The 17,215-nt window shown below is 32.6% G+C and overlaps 1 protein-coding gene across 2 annotated transcripts; it reads left to right on the forward strand.

Annotated features, from left to right (window-relative positions):
• Positions 1–11,731: 11,731 nt before the first annotated feature.
• Positions 11,732–16,729, forward strand: LOC147400660 (alpha/beta-Hydrolases superfamily protein). Of its 2 annotated transcripts, none has more exons than XM_086446444.1 (4): positions 11,732–12,267; positions 14,509–14,858; positions 16,002–16,198; positions 16,315–16,729. In XM_086446444.1, the coding sequence occupies exons 1-4, from the start codon at positions 11,838–11,840 to the stop codon at positions 16,655–16,657; spliced, it is 1,320 nt and encodes a 439-aa protein (XP_086302570.1). In that variant the 5' UTR covers positions 11,732–11,837; the 3' UTR covers positions 16,658–16,729. The 2 variants fall into 2 exon arrangements, with proteins under 2 accessions (XP_086302570.1, XP_086302569.1); XM_086446443.1 differs by having other exon boundaries at positions 11,736–12,273.
• Positions 16,730–17,215: the final 486 nt, after the last annotated feature.

The following is a 17,215-nucleotide window of genomic DNA, read 5'->3' on the forward strand; positions in this document are numbered from 1 at the left end:
GATTCAAATGTGAAGGTATTCCAGTGCAAAATAAATTTTGTTCGAACTATAAGGGATTGGGCCACAATGTAGATCTTGTAGTAGTCAATAGCTTGATGAACCACTATTACCTCGTCCGATTATTGATGCATGTTTTACTCATCAGCACATCTATAGATAACATGTCAACGAAAATTTCATACAAAATTGACAAGTTGTGTAGACATTATTGACAAACTTAGCATAAACGATTGACAAATCTTTTAGTAGTTAGCCAAATTAATCTAAATAGAGAAGACATTTTCTTAGAGATGAAAGTTTGTTTAAGTTACAAGTGTATGTGAACCATAATCTTAAAAACTCATTATCGCCTTTGTAGATAACCCGTCGACGAAAACTTAATACTTAATACAAGGTTGACAAATTTGAACACAGCGTTGACAAACATATCACACATGGTTGATAATTCTTAGAGAAGTTAACCAAATTGATCTAAAGTAGAATGCATTCTGGTGAAAAGGAAAGTTTTCACATTTTATGTTATTTAATTCTTTGACCCTATTTTACTTGATATGATGAATGATATTGTAAAAATATATATATTTAAACTTGTGGATCACTATTGTAAAATTTGTAGCAGTCAATAGCCTAATGAACAAGAACTAGGTTGTCCAGTTCTTGGACCCTATTTTATTCTATTTGATGCATAATATTGTAAAAATATTTATTGAAATCTCCATTGTAAGAGAAATCTCTCTTAATTTTTTTCTTTTTCTCCTTGTTATTTTTTTGTGCAAGTGTCTTTCAACTTAATGACAAAAAAAGTAAATATTCCTTCAATATTTTAAATTTCAATTAAAACTTCATTTATAAGTCGAATCTCTATTAAAGTTTTTTTTCCTTCTTTGTTATAGATAGACCATTTCACTTGATAAGTTAGATAAATACTATTTCAAGTCAAATCTCCAATACACGATGGATAAAATATTGACAAATCATGCAAAATTTACAGACAAACTTTGAATAAATTGTCGACATAACTTTCATAAATGGTTGACAATTTATAATTAAACATTATAGAAGAAATTAGGCTAATAGAACCCAAAGAAATACGTATATCATTCAAAGATTATGCATATGCGTAAGTACGTGATGTTGATGAAAATGTTGACTACATTGCTATGCTAAATAACCATGAAAAAAAGGGCTTGTTTGTGAATAGTCTGTGAACACGATGTTGACATATTTTTCTTTAAGAGTTAACAAATTTATCACATTGTGTTGGCATAATTTTTTTTTTGTGTGTAAGTGTTGATATATTGTTTTTGAATAATATTACAATATATGTTACATGTGGTCGATTGAATATCAAATATAAAAATGTTTGACAATACATTTGAAAAGGGCTTATAGATTTTTTGAAGTGTCTATCAACCTTTCATAAATAAGCACAAAAAACCTTGATATTCTTATTGAACAAATCTTTCTAAATAAAATTATAGTATCATTTGCGTATGATCAATGAAGCATTAAACTTAAAAAGTTCGAAGTCCGTGGATTGTTTGAAGTGTATATAACTTTTCATATAATTTTTTTTATCACTTTGATATAATGTTTATTACCTCGCTATGTTGAATAATCACATAAAGTGTCTTGATAGTCCTATGATCATATGAATTTTTAATTATTAGTAAATCCTATTTCAATAATTAGTTTGTGAAATATTTATGAATACATAGTATGTACATACATGTTATTAAGAGTTGAAAGAACTATCGCAGAGCGTTTACAAATCATTCTTTAGGGGTTGACAAGATTGGTGATTTTTAATTGTTCCCTTGATATAATTCTCAATCGTTTGATCAGAATCGTTTTTAAACATATCTATGACTAACATCTCTCAAAATATGTTTAAGATTTTGTTATTAATATTTTAAATATTTTTTAGATGAAGATAAAATGATGCATATCTCAATAAAATTGGATGGTTCACAATCTAGTCATCATGTCACGTCATTGTCAGATTTTTTTGATAAATGTGAGTATAGACAATTGATTTTTTGTAATATTTCATGGTATTTATGTAGTTTTCATTATGTTTAAAAGTTCTTTTTGTTATTTTTTTTTTTAAATTAAAAGCTTATGTGCATCTTAAGAAAATAAAACGATTCTTAAAGTAAGCAACATATTACATCACACATCAAACATTACATTAAACGTGTTGAAGTGCAAAGACTTTATTGTTATTTTTTTTATGACATTTCAGTGATTATCATAAGAAAAGGATTTCTAGGGAGTTGAAGATGATGAGTTTTGGCAAGAAACTCAAAAACATCATTTTATATTCCCCAAAACTTTACAAACTTTTTTATGATTTTTTTATTTAAATTTATCAGAATTAATTGAATTGAAACTCATTCAAATAATTAAAAAATATGAACTTGATTACTATATTTCTTGAGACTGAGTAGTGACGGTGAGGGCCCTTAAGCTGTTTTTCATTAGTTTGAGAATATCAAGCCCAATGAATTCATGTCGCCAATTTGAAAACACAAAGGTATTTTTAATATCGATCAAAATGTGAGGAGCTAAATCACCAATTTTTTTAAAGTTAGTAGGATTCCTACAAGGGATAAAAACACTGATATATCTAATATCTATCAAAATGAGGGGGCTAAATTATCTATCCCACCCCCTCCCCCCCAACAAAAAAATAAAATAAAAAATTGAATAGAGGTTGATGATGAGATCCTTATCATTTTTCCTTAGTTTGAATCTTAGAAGACCAAAGCAAAGAGATGCATGACAGTTTGAAAAGCACATGGGCCTTTAATATAGATCAAAACGTGGATGGCTAAATCACCATTTTTTTGAAAGATTTACCCAGCATGCCTATCTGTTGTATTTTATTAAAAGAATCCCTTTGAATTTTGATAACTTAAGGGAATCTTACTTTATCAAGTTTATTGCTCAACAAACATTGGAGTGGGATCCATATCATTTTAAATTGATAAATACCTATAATATCCCTAATTCTTTAAATCAAATGTTCATTATATCTACTCTCCTCTCAATATCAATTCTCTCAAATCTATTTTTTAGCCTACATGGTCGCATTGATAACCTAACACCATAACTCTCTAACTTTCATGGTAAAATTCGTATTTAAAAAAAAAGGACTTGATCAATGATTTTGGGAGGTAATATATGTTAAGAGGAGGAAATATAATAGGTATTTGGTTTAAAAATTGAGAATATTATAAGTATTTAATCTTTTAAAATGATGTGGTCCTCTCTAAGGTTTATTAAGTAATAAACTTGATAAAGTAATAAGGTTCACTTGGATGGAGTTTGTAAACATCCTAATTTGAATTGCCCCATTTGAAAAGACCCAAAAGACGTATTTTTATAAATAAATAAAAATTGTCGACAGGCCTAAAGGCCTAAATCTTCAAAATTCAATCTTTTTGTTCAAATTAAAGGCTCTAAGACTCTTAATAGTCTTCTGAACCCACAATAAGGCCTATCTAAGTTTTAAATCCAATCTTTTTCTCAACCAATCATCACTCTAATCCCAAATCTAGAATCAAGTCCTAAGCCTTAAGCCCATATAGAATTCACTACTTCCAAATCCCAAACATTTTTCAAATTTTATCCTAAATCAATTCCTAACCTAAGCATAGTCCTTAGTTAATCTCTTATGCTTAGTCATTTCCTAACCTAAACCTAGCCACAATCCTATTCCTTTAGTCAATTCCAACCTAATTAAATTCTAACTCCTAAAAATACCTCAACCTAACCTAATCCAAACCAAAGCTTTAACCAAGTCAAAAACCTAACCCCAAACTAATCCTAAGCCCAATACCCTACCTATGACCAAATCCAAGCACATCACTTCCCTATGAGCCCAATCAAGGTCTACAAACCTTCAAAAGCCCATACTTGCAAAAAAGGACACTTGTTACCACCACCATCAACCTCCCAAATCTAATCTACCTAACCCAATCATCACCTTAAAAAATTACACAATCCATACATGTCATCACCAAACACCATCATTTCATCCAAACTTTCATCACAAACCATCCTTATATCCCTTATCCTTAATCATTTCACCTAACATACTACTTTTCAGACCCTTAGCCACATGTCATCACCAAATTCACCCTACCAAAATCAACTCACCAAACCCCTTACATTAACCATGCTTTCAACCAAACACCACCCCCTCTAACTTCACCACCACTTAACCCAAAGTATGGGTTGCCTAACTAAATCAATTGGATTTTATCCACGGGTTTGAGTCAAGAACACCCCATTAAACCATTTTATATCACTTACCCCTCTCTAATCCAAAATGTCAAATCTTTTAGCCTAAAATTCATGTCATTTCCGTTCACCTTTTACCTTTGATTTTTTTAACCCTGAAAGTAACCCTTCAACACTTATAAAAATCCCTTCACCTTTTGAAAAAATAATGCTTGAACATTTTCTTTCAAGCCTCTCAACTCTCAAAAAAACTTTCTATCTCTCTAAAGTCTCTTTCAAATCCTTACTTAAAATTTTAAAACTACATCTCTCACAATCTTAATCCCTACACTATAATACCCCCTACTTTCACCCTTAAAATTCAAGAATTCAAGGTTAAAAAGCTCTTATTTTGAAGATCAAGAAGAAAGCCCCAAGAAAAATAAGTCAAGAACAAGGTAGAGTGAGGACAAAAAAAAAAAAATACATTAATCCCTCTTTTTCTCCATTCCATTTCCCCTCTGCTACTTTCCCATTATTTTTCTTTAATTTTTGTTTAGAAAGCCCTAAGAGATAATGTCAATCCTTCCCTACCTTTAGTAAATTGGGCTTTTAATATCTTTAATCCCAACTCATAACTTGTACACACCACTCAAATTGTTTTAGGTTGTAGGTGATTAGGTCATTTCATTCTATGAGAGTGGGTCCATAACCACAAGAGCCAACACTTTACAAAATTGTATGAATTTATGGTAAGACATGGTTAGGATCTCTTCTTTCGATGAGATGATCTAAGCCAACATCAAAGTCCCTCACGTTTGAGAGCACAAAGCCGTCAATTTCTTAATTTCCCTTTTTGTTATATTTTCTTAAAATGGCCATGTCTTTAAAGGTTATCGTCTAAGGTGGAGAAGGAGGAGTGCCTAACACCTCCTCCGACCTCTAATCGAACTCTTACCTAGATCCTAGATAGACTAGTATATGTACAATAGTCACTACAAAAAAATACATTTCCAAAAATTATCTTTCGGGTGCTCATTCACATCCTTTATTTAAAAAGAATGGTGGCTACTCCAAATCCATGTAATGGTGAAATTTAGACTCGAAAATCACGTAGCCACAAAATTGTTAGAACTCCAAAAGAATTTATATAATTGAAAAACAACAGATGGGTGGCTACATTTGTATTCAATTTGAAAAACAAAGGGTTATTTATCTAATATGAATCATAACATTGGGGGATAAATTTAAAAAAAAAAAATCAAAATGTTTAGTGGGGACTATAGCCACCACTCATCCTTACTTGACTCTGCCCATGACCTTGGCTTAACTCTTTAAAGAAAATCCTATATTTTTTCTACCCAAAATTCAATCAATTTCTACTTCCAAAAAAATCATATTTTGTTTTGAGGTTTAAAAGTTGAATTAGATAGAATCTTAATGCCGAAAATGACCAATTTTGAGAAGAAGAAGACGAAGAAGAGAATTTTAGTAATACTTCCTACTAAATTGGTTATATCAGGTTTATTCCCTTAATTGATAGTTAACATTCATTTTTGTAAGGGGGTAAATTTAATCTTCCATTTTGTACTGGGATAAATCTAATATTGTCAATTTCGCACTCATATTATAACCCCCCTAAGAAAATTTTCCTATAAGTAGAAGGTCATTTTAACTAGTTTAGTACAAAAGACCAAGTTCAAGGGCATTTGTAACATTCTTCAAGACGTGGAAGGGTATCTCTAAAACCGTAATTCTATTACACATAATTTGTTGCACATATTACTCAAAACCTAGAAATCAGTCGAAACCTGACCCAAAAAGGATCTGAACCCAGATCAAACCTGAAAATAAATTAACCAGATTGAACCTGAACCCAACCTATTTTCCAAAATCAATCCCAAAAATCTATCTTTTAAATTTTTTTTTTGTTGAAATCCCCTCTCTCACACTCCCAAAATTAATATATTTATAGTTTTATAATTAATTTCCTTATATCTACAACAATATTAAATTGAACCAAATCTAAAAATACCCATATTTTTGGGTTTGGTCTGATTTTGGATATGTTATGAACCTATATGGTTGATTTTGGTTATTTTTATTTTTGACCAAGCCCGAAAATTTTGTTTAGATTCGGGTTTGGGTACTCGAATGTGCATCTTTACTGACACAACATTTAACGATAGGTACCCGAATGTACAATCTTACTAATGTTTAATCCTAGAGATAGAGAGTAATTGGAACATTTATAAGGGAGGGCCTCAAGTTTGACCTCATTTCACACTTTTATACATATATATATATATATATATATATATATTATCAATGTTTAAAAGGGAATTTCGTGACATAACAGGTATTGAACCTTTGCCGTGCAAAACTACAAATTAGAAGGAGAAAATAATTGAGCCAAATCCAAAAAATACCCAAAATTTTGGGTTTGGTCTGATTTTGGATATATTACATGTGATACACCTGAACCCGAACTTATATGGTTGGTTTTGATTGTTTATGTTTCTAACCAAGCTCGAAAATTCGATTGAAATTCGGGTTTGGGTACCAAAATGTACAAGCTTAGTGATACAATTTTTAACTCTAGGTACTCGAATGTACAACCTTACTGACACACTATTTAACCATAGAGACAGAGAGTCATTAGAACATTTATAAGGGAGTCCAACTTTTTTTTAATAATGCTAAATTAATTTTAAGTTTGACCTCATTTCACACTATTTTTTATTAATGTTTGAAGGGGAATTTCATGGTATAATAGTTATCTCACTTTTGTCGTGCAAAACTTCAAACCAGAAAGACAAAACATAATTGAATCAAACCCAAACAAATATCCAAATTTTTGGGTTTGGTTTGGTTTTGAATATGTAATATGTGATACAGCTGAATCCGAACCTATATGGTCGATTTTGGTTATTTATGTTTCGAACCAAGTCCAAAAATTCGGTTTGGGTCTCCTGAACGTACAACCTTACTACACAACTGTTAACCCTAGAGATAGAGAGTCGGTGGAACATTTATAAGGGAGGGCCTCAAGTTTGACCTCATTTCACACTTTTATACATATATATATATATATATATATATATATATATTATCAATGTTTAAAAGGGAATTTCGTGACATAACAGGTATTGAACCTTTGCCGTGCAAAACTACAAATTAGAAGGAGAAAATAATTGAGCCAAATCCAAAAAATACCCAAAATTTTTGGGTTTGGTCTGATTTTGGATATATTACATGTGATACACCTGAACCCGAACTTATATGGTTGGTTTTGATTGTTTATGTTTCTAACCAAGCTCGAAAATTCGATTGAAATTCGGGTTTGGGTACCAAAATGTACAAGCTTAGTGATACAATTTTTAACTCTAGGTACTCGAATGTACAACCTTACTGACACACTATTTAACCATAGAGACAGAAAGTCATTAGAACATTTATAAGAGAGTCCAACTTTTTTTTAATAATGCTAAATTAATTTTAAATTTGACCTCATTTCACACTATTTTTTATTAATGTTTGAAGGGGAATTTCATGGTATAATAGTTATCTCACTTTTGTCGTGCAAAACTTCAAACCAGAAAGACTAAACATAATTGAATCAAACCCAAACAAATATCCAAATTTTTGGGTTTGGTCTGGTTTTGAATATGTAATATGTGATACAGCTGAATCTGAACCTATATGGTCGATTTTGGTTATTTATGTTTCGAACCAAGCTCGAAAATTCGGTTTGGGTCTCCCGAACGTACAACCTTACTACACAACTGTTAACCCTAGAGATAGAGAGTCGGTAGAACATTTATAAGGGAATCCAATTTTTTTTTAAATAATGATTAAGTGACCTCAAGTTTGACCTCATTTCACACCTTTTATTTATTTATTAATGTTCGAAAGGGAACTTCTTGGTATAACAATTATCGCACCTTTGTTGTGCAAAACTACAAACTAGAATGACAAAGCACAAATGAACCAAACCCAAAAAATAGCCAAATTTTTGGGTTTGGTCCTATTATGAACATGTTATATGTGATACACCCGAATCCAAACCTATATGGTCGATTTTGGTTATTTATGTTTATGATCCATAGGGACTACTATATGTTTAGCTAAATCCGCCCCCGGCTCCGATTATAATTTCTCACCCCGACCCCAATTCAGTTCATAATTTTTTTGCCCTGCACTCGCCCCGCCAATTATATAAAACTTTTAGCAACTATTCAAGAAGGTTTGAACCTGAGATCATGTTCTTGCGTCTTACCATTAAACCAAGCTCTAGCTATTGTTTTATAAATATATAACAATATATATAATATATTATCAATGTTTAAAAGGGAATTTCGTGACATAACAGGTATTGAACCTTTGCCGTGCAAAACTACAAATTAGAAGGAGAAAATAATTGAGCCAAATCCAAAAAATACCCAAAATTTTTGGGTTTGGTCTGATTTTGGATATATTACATGTGATACACCTGAACCCGAACTTATATGGTTGGTTTTGATTGTTTATGTTTCTAACCAAGCTCGAAAATTCGATTGAAATTCGGGTTTGGGTACCAAAATGTACAAGCTTAGTGATACAATTTTTAACTCTAGGTACTCGAATGTACAACCTTACTGACACACTATTTAACCATAGAGACAGAAAGTCATTAGAACATTTATAAGAGAGTCCAACTTTTTTTTAATAATGCTAAATTAATTTTAAATTTGACCTCATTTCACACTATTTTTTATTAATGTTTGAAGGGGAATTTCATGGTATAATAGTTATCTCACTTTTGTCGTGCAAAACTTCAAACCAGAAAGACTAAACATAATTGAATCAAACCCAAACAAATATCCAAATTTTTGGGTTTGGTCTGGTTTTGAATATGTAATATGTGATACAGCTGAATCTGAACCTATATGGTCGATTTTGGTTATTTATGTTTCGAACCAAGCTCGAAAATTCGGTTTGGGTCTCCCGAACGTACAACCTTACTACACAACTGTTAACCCTAGAGATAGAGAGTCGGTAGAACATTTATAAGGGAATCCAATTTTTTTTAAAAAATAATGATTAAGTGACCTCAAGTTTGACCTCATTTCGCACCTTTTATTTATTTATTAATGTTCGACAGGGAACTTCTTGGTATAACAATTATCACACCTTTGTTGTGCAAAACTACAAACTAGAATGACAAAACACAAATGAACCAAACCCAAAAAATAGCAAAATTTTTGGGTTTGATCCTATTATGAACATGTTTTATGTGATACACCCGAATCCAAACCTATATGGTCGATTTTGGTTATTTATGTTTATGATCCATAGGGACTACTATATGTTTAGCTAAATCCGCCCCCGGCTTCGATTATATTTTCTCACCCCGACCCCAATTCAGTTCATATTATATTTTCTCACCCCGACCCCAATTCAGTTCATATTTTTTTTGCCCTGCACCCGCCTCGCCAATTATATAAAACTTTTAGCAACTATTCAAGAAGGTTTGAACCTGAGATCATGTTCTTGCGTCTTACCATTAAACCAAGCTCTAGCTATTGTTTTATAAATATATAACAATATATATAATATATTATTGGGGCGGGGTGGGGTATATCAAAACCATCCCTAACTCTAAATCGAATAGACTTTTTAGTTTTAATACAAAAATCGATCCGAAACCGTTTAAGGTGCTAAAAAAGTGACCTTGTAGGGGCGGGTTAGGGTGGGGAAAATTTTCCATCCCTAATGACAAAGTCTAAAAATTGGATTCGAGTCTAGATATCCAAATGTACAACCTTACTGACATACTTTTTAAGGTTAGGTAGCTGAATGTTCAACCTTACTGTTACAACATTTAACTCAAGAGACAGAGAGTCGCTGGAACATTTATAGGGGATTCCAATTTTTTTTTTTTATAAAGAGAGAATGACTCTGAAGGACTCTTTATTGAGAATATGTACTAAATAGTCTTCTAGTAAAGAATACAGATCATATAAGTCCCACTTAATAAAATATTAGTCTATCAAGGATCTTTTGAAGATTTTTTTAAGAAAAATACCTGATATACCCTTTTAACAACTTTCCAAAGTGTTTGATATAAAAATATAGGGACTACAATAAAAAACTTGACTAATTTATTTAGTTATTAATATTTTGAGAAAAATAAAAAATAAAATTTTTATTTATTAAAAACTAATTCAATAGAAGTTTATTTGACTTATTTGTGTCAACGTCCTAATTTTTGAGTTGAATCAATTCGATGAACATTCAAGTTGAATTTTAAAATAATGTTTTAATTATTTAAAATTATTTATATTTTTTAATAAATCTATTATAGATAGACCAAATCAGTTTGATGATGATCATACTCATCTCCATCATCATTATTGGTGTAGTCACCATCATCTATGTGATTTAAAGATGACTAGTTTTAATAAAAGAAACACGTTTTTTTTTTATTTTAAATTTGATCTAGATGACCATAGTTAAGGGACATGTCAACATTGAAATTGACATCGTGGGGGACATTGGCGTGCACAGAACCATAGATGCTTCTCACTTGTATCGAGATGCTTCTCATTCGTATCTCGATGATAAGCATCTATGGTTTTGACATACATCCATGTCAGCAATGTCCCTCACAATGTTACTCTAGCACGACTCAATTATAAAACATAGAAGTAGCTCAAATATTCTCAAATAATTATGTTTCTTTAAATTTAAAAAATCATTGAAAGGTAATTATGGTATTTTCATTTCAAAAATTCTTTTTAGACTAATATTTGATAAATTGGATATTAAAGAGTCCATATTTTTTTTAGAAAGGATTTTTTGATACATATTTTCAAAAAATAGGTCTTTGTGATCATTCCCCCCTCCCCCCTTTTTATAATAATGCTGAAGTGACCTCAAACTTGACTTCATTTCACACTTTTATTTTTGAAAGGGAATTTCGTGGCATAACAATTATCGTACTTTTGTCATGCAAAAATACAAATAAAAAGGATAAAAATAATTGAACTAAACCCAAAAAAAACCCAAAATTTTGAGTTTGGTTCGATTTTGAATATGTTACATGTGATAGAATCCAAACCTAAATGGTTGGTTTTGATTATTTATGTTTATGACCAAATTTAAAAATTCAATTTGATTCTTGATAACCGAATGTACAACTTTACTGATACAACATCTACCCTTAGAGACTAAGATTCGCTAGAACATTCAATTTTTTATTTTATTTTATTTTGAATAAGGTTGAAGGCACCCCAAATGGTCAAATTGGAGCTCATTTCACATTTTTTATTTTTATTTATTTATTAGTTCGAAAGGGTACTTCGTGGCATAACCTATGTCGTGCAAACAACTGACCTGAACAACACTCAATTTTTTTATTTTATTTTATTTTTAATAAGGTTGAATGCAAATAATTATAGTCAAATTTGAGCTCATTTCACACTTTATTTTTAATTTTAATTTTTTGTTATTTATTAATGATCGTAAAAATACTTCGTGGCATAACCTATGTCGTGCAAAAACAATCCACCAATCTTACAAAGACCCATTTTGGAATCTCATTTTATCCGGCCATATCTAACCGGAAAATGCTCAAAATTCCGGCCATTTCTGCCTGGAAGTGGCCAGAAAAAGCAGCTCACAATCTCATATCAGCGATTAGTTTGATTGTTTTTGGTTTCTTGGATTTGTTGGACATTATTCTTTGCATATTTTATAGATTTTTTGATGGATTTATGGAAGAAAATCCCACTCCTTGTTACTGTGGAAACAAATGGAATGATAGAGAACAAGTTGAAATTTCAGAGAGTTTGTATCAGAGAAAGAATATATTTAGGGATGTTGTGATAATGGGTCTTCTTAAATTGAGGAGAAAGAGAGAAGGTTGTTGTTTTTCTAATTCTAATTCTCATTCTATGAAGAGTAGGTGGTCTGATTGTGATTGTGATTCTTGTGTTTCATGGCAGCAAAGTGGAAACCATAAGCTTCATGTTGTTGTAATGGAACCATCATCACAAGGTGAAGGTATATAAAGCTATAAACAACTCTCTCTTTTTTTTTTTATTATAAATTAATTTGCTCTCTTTTATGTTCTTCTTTTGGTTTAGTAATTGGTATCAAGTACCATTGATTAAATTAATTAATTAAAACATAATAATCAAATTTTTTGTTCCTCTCATCATCATCATCAACAAAACCTTTACCCAGCGATTTGGTGTTGTTTAAATGGTTCTTCTAAATGTAAATAGCCTAATATACTTTTGAGTCTCCATATGAACCATATTGAGAACTATATATCATTTAAATGGTTCACTTTGTTCTCAATTGTTGTAGTTGTTGCCCAAGTCTTTGTTGAGTGTATATTTTCCTTCACTTTCGGGTGTGTCATACTCCTGTTAAGCCCTGTAACCCTCTTATATTCATAGTTCTCCCCCTCTCCAACGTATTGGTCTTTTGGAGTAGTTTGTTGCTTACCATGGTATCAGAGCGCCAGGTTTAAATAGGTCATGGGTTCGATTCTTTCCACCCTTATGGGTGAGGGGTAGTGTTGAGTGTATATTTTCCTCCACTCTTCCGGCGGATCCAGGATTTTACCCATGTGGGGGCAACGTAAGCGTGAAATTTTTTTTATTTGGGGGGGGGGGGGGGGGGAGTAATAGCGACATATTTCTTTATCCGCCGATGTTATCTATCGCAATAACTCATTAATCCTTAGTAGATTTGAAAATTCTAAAGAGGGCAAGTGCCCGACTCTAAATCTGCCCCTGCTCTCGGGTGTGTCACACCCCAGTTAAGCCTCATGACCCTCTTATATCCATAGTTTTCCTTCTCTCCAACAGATTGGTCTTTTGGAGTAGTTGGTTAGTTAACAATCAGTCTTATCCCAAAATTTTGCAGTTAGCCAAGCAAGTCTTGTTTCTCCACCCAATTCCATGTCTCTCATACTCTTGTACTTCATTTGATTCTTATATAGTGGAAATTCTTGATCATCGTCGCTCATGGATATAGTCCATGGTAATAAACTATACGATTTTGTGTCTTGTTTATATGGTTGTTTGTTGGTTCTCTTATTTCTTTGTGATTGGCATCGATTTTGCTCAATCCACAATTTCCTCTGCACTCTCCATACTTCTAATAGTAGGGATACCCTCATATTTGACCCAACTTCTCCAATAATTGTAGAAGCTCTGAGTGTACATAAGAAATAAGCTGTCCCAACTTTCTAGTTAGCTCAAATCTGTCTGATCTTTATGGAGGATTAACCCTCACTTGTTATGTATTTATTTATTTTTGATAGGTAAAGATAATTTCATTAAAAAAAGCGGAGGTCAAGAAGACCAACCAAAATAAAACAAAAACAAACCTATCAAAAGGAGACAAACTGCCAAGGAAAAGAAGCAAGACTACCCTATATTTACAATACACACCCTCTCCCATTTAACAAGGAAATCTTCGGAAAAAATGCCCCTAAATTCCTTAAACCTCTTACACCAAAAGAATAACAAAGCTAACACATTCAAAAATTAGCTCATGCTCATCCTTAGCTTTGCTCACTTGTTATTGAGTGTCAATGAATCTATTATGTCCAAAGAATTTGGGCTTTAGAACCCTAATCAGTTGTATCGATGCAACACTAATCTTCTTGCAAATTTTTTTTTCAAGCCGATGATGAGATTTTCATGTTGGAGTTGAGAAAATCATCAGTCCATTGAGGAACCTGTAAATAATAGGTGTGATAATCATTGAATGCAATAAAATAAATTGCAAATTAAAATAAAAAAGCACATGTCATGGAATTTATGGGTGAAATCTTGTTCCATACTATTTCTTTTCGAGAGATTCTATTGCTACACAAAATTTTGCTAAGAGCACCCCCAATTCATATGAAATCAACAAAGAATTAGCATACATCTTGAGGTGCTCTTAGTAAAAGTTGGTGTGGCAATAGAAGATCTCTTCTTTTACCCTCTAGAATTGAAAGTTTAGATCACCTGTTCAGACTAATTTTTGGGGCTATCTTCATCCAAGAGGTGATCCGCCGATTAAATGGGCCAAGTATTGTGGTAGAGTTCATTGAGTATAGTGAACATTGTGGGGTAAATTAAATGGGTCTTTCCATTAAATCTATGTGAATTTTTTTTATTATTTCCTTTGGAGTGTAAAAAAAAAGGTGAAGAAAACCAATGGAATGGTTGTGCTTTTTGGACTTCCTTGATTTAAATGATAGCTATTAACATTATTTTGTTATATGTTTGACAGAAACCAATGATGACTGCAGGAGAAAGCCAGTCGAAAATGTAGTTTTCTTGCATGGGTTTCTCTCTTCCTCCTATTTTTGGACAGAAACAGTGTTTCCTAATCTCTCTGAAACTGGAAAACAGAATTACAGGTTGTTTGCAGTGGATCTACTTGGTTTTGGTAAGAGCCCCAAGCCTTGGGACTGTTTCTACACATTGAAAGATCATTTAGAAATGGTTGAGAAATCTGTGATCAATCAGTTTCAATTGAACACTTTCCACATAGTTGCTCACTCCATGGGCGGTATAATTGCATTGGCCTTAGCTGCAAAGTACATGAAATCTGTGAAATCGATCACCCTCATAGCATCGGTTAGTACATGAAACAATTTGATAAATATGTTTGCATGGTGTGCATGAGCATTGCAAAGAACAAATTAAAAAAAAAAAAATACTAAATGATGGTCTTCTCCAATTCTTAACAGCGGAGTTGGACTTCCTATTAGACATTTAGATCCCTACCGAAGAGTTACCGTAGCCACATTTCGAAGTCATGAACTTGTTTTTTACGATTTGTGTGAGAAACTAGTCATAATGTATTCATGTAATGGTACCTATAAAGTCTCCGCTTGCTGTGTGTGGGCGTGGGTGGGTTGGGGGGGGGGGGTATGTAGCAGCGCACATAGGTTTTTCAACATACTCCTTTATAGTGAGGTTCTGTCAGGGCCTAGGTTTGCTACTAAGAGCAACTCCAACCGGTCTCTAAAACTCTAAATTTAGAGATAGAGACATCCGAACCTAACTCCAACTGGTCTCTATTTTAGAGAGACCCCCTCTAAATCACTGTTTACATCTCCAAATATAGAGATCCTGAGAAATTTTAGTGGGCCTCTCTAAAGAATTTTATTTTGCTCACATTTCTCACAGAATCCAGGATCCACTAATCACATGAGCCTACATGATTGAATGCATTCCCAATTTACAACATTACTGTTGTTAGGCTTGACGTGGCACACGTTAGAGTGAGTACTGTGACGATAAATTCTCTGAGCAAAAAGTCACTCCTCTCTAAATCACTATTCATGTTTTCTAAATACCCATTTTATCCCCTTATTTCCATAAATGGCATTTTTGACCTTCTCTTTTTATGGAACATATTTTAAATACCATTTTTACACCCTTCTCTTTTCAACTTTTTTAGGTGAATGAATAATGTTTTAGAGAATGGATAGTGTTTTAGAGAAGGGGTCTGTTGGAGTTCAAATTGTTTTGGAGGTGAGCATCTTCTCTAAATTTAGAGAATACCAATTTGGAGGAAAAATTTAGAGACGTGAGTTGGAGTTTCTCTAGTGCCTTAGAACTTTTCAGCTTTCATTTGCTTAGTTTAACTTTTAAGTCTAGGTTGTTTGTCCATCTTATCTTGGTTTTTCTTATTTATATCATGCTAGATACTGTCTTATTTAGTTCATGGGGGAAGGATTTATTTATTTATTTTTTATTTTTTTGGATGTTCAGCCTTACTTCCCTCCATCAAAAGAGAGAGCAAGTTTAATTGCACTTAACAGACTGGCCGAGAGGAGATTGTGGCCACCATTACTGTTTGCTTCATCATTTATGTCGTGGTATGAACACTTGGGTAGAAGTGTCTGCTTCCTAGTTTGCAAAAACCACAGGAGATGGGAATGGATTCTAAACTTACTCACTCAAAGAAGGCAAGTTTGCATAATCGTACCTTCCAAAAAAAAAAAAAACGTTTGCATAATCGTATGTATTCTCTTGTTTAATTTAAATGGAAGCAAAATATCTCAACTGATTTTTAATGTTTCAGGGATCTGCAGTTAAAGCTTTTTGACTTGACGAGGCACACACATCATTCGGCATGGCACACTATGCATAATGTGATATGTGGGGGAGCAAAATTAATGGATGAGAATTTGGAAGCCGTGAGAGAATTGCGAGTAGTGCTGACGGTCATCCAAGGCGACAAAGACAATGTTGTCCCATTGGAGTGTAGCCACAACATGAAGTTGAAGGTTCCCCATGCCGACGTTAGGACTATCTTGAATGCTGATCACACTACTGTCATCCTAGGCCGAGAAAAGCAATTTACGAGGGATTTAGAATACATATGGATCTCTGTTGAAGAAAATTATAAACTGAAAGATATGTAGTTCATTTAGTAACAGAGCGAGTCTGGTCATGTTAGTATTATATTATATGTTGATGACATGGTTATTATATTATATGGTGGCCCTGGTGGGACTGTTAACCAATAGAATAATAATTTTCTAACTAGAAAGTCCTTACTTGGTCAATACTCAGAAGACGTGGTACAGATACGGAATCATAAATATTTTTCCTTGGGATACATAATTGCACATCTTTTACATTGTGTATCCCAAGGAAAAAGATCTATGGTTCCGTGTCCATGCCACATCAGACGAGACTGAGTGAAGACTTTCTAGTTAGAAAATCTGCCCTTTAACTAATATGGCTAAAGCTTAGAGGGAAGGATTGTCTAGAACATTTAGAATCCATTTCTTCTTCATCTCTGAAGAAGCTCTTTGATTTGGGCTCCTACTCAGTGAGAAAAGTTCAAGCTTTGGAAGAAATCAAAATTTCGTTGTTTTAAGATTGGCATCCTAACTAATGTGCTCCTCCTCCCTTGAGACTTTTTTGTCGTTTTTTTTGTTTCATAATTCCTTTTTGGTGTGTTTATATAGTATTTG

Source organism: Akebia trifoliata, chromosome 6, assembly GCF_017979445.1.
Source record: "Akebia trifoliata isolate Shusen 1 chromosome 6, ASM1797944v1, whole genome shotgun sequence".
In the NCBI taxonomy this organism is placed as follows: Eukaryota; Viridiplantae; Streptophyta; class Magnoliopsida; order Ranunculales; family Lardizabalaceae; genus Akebia; species Akebia trifoliata.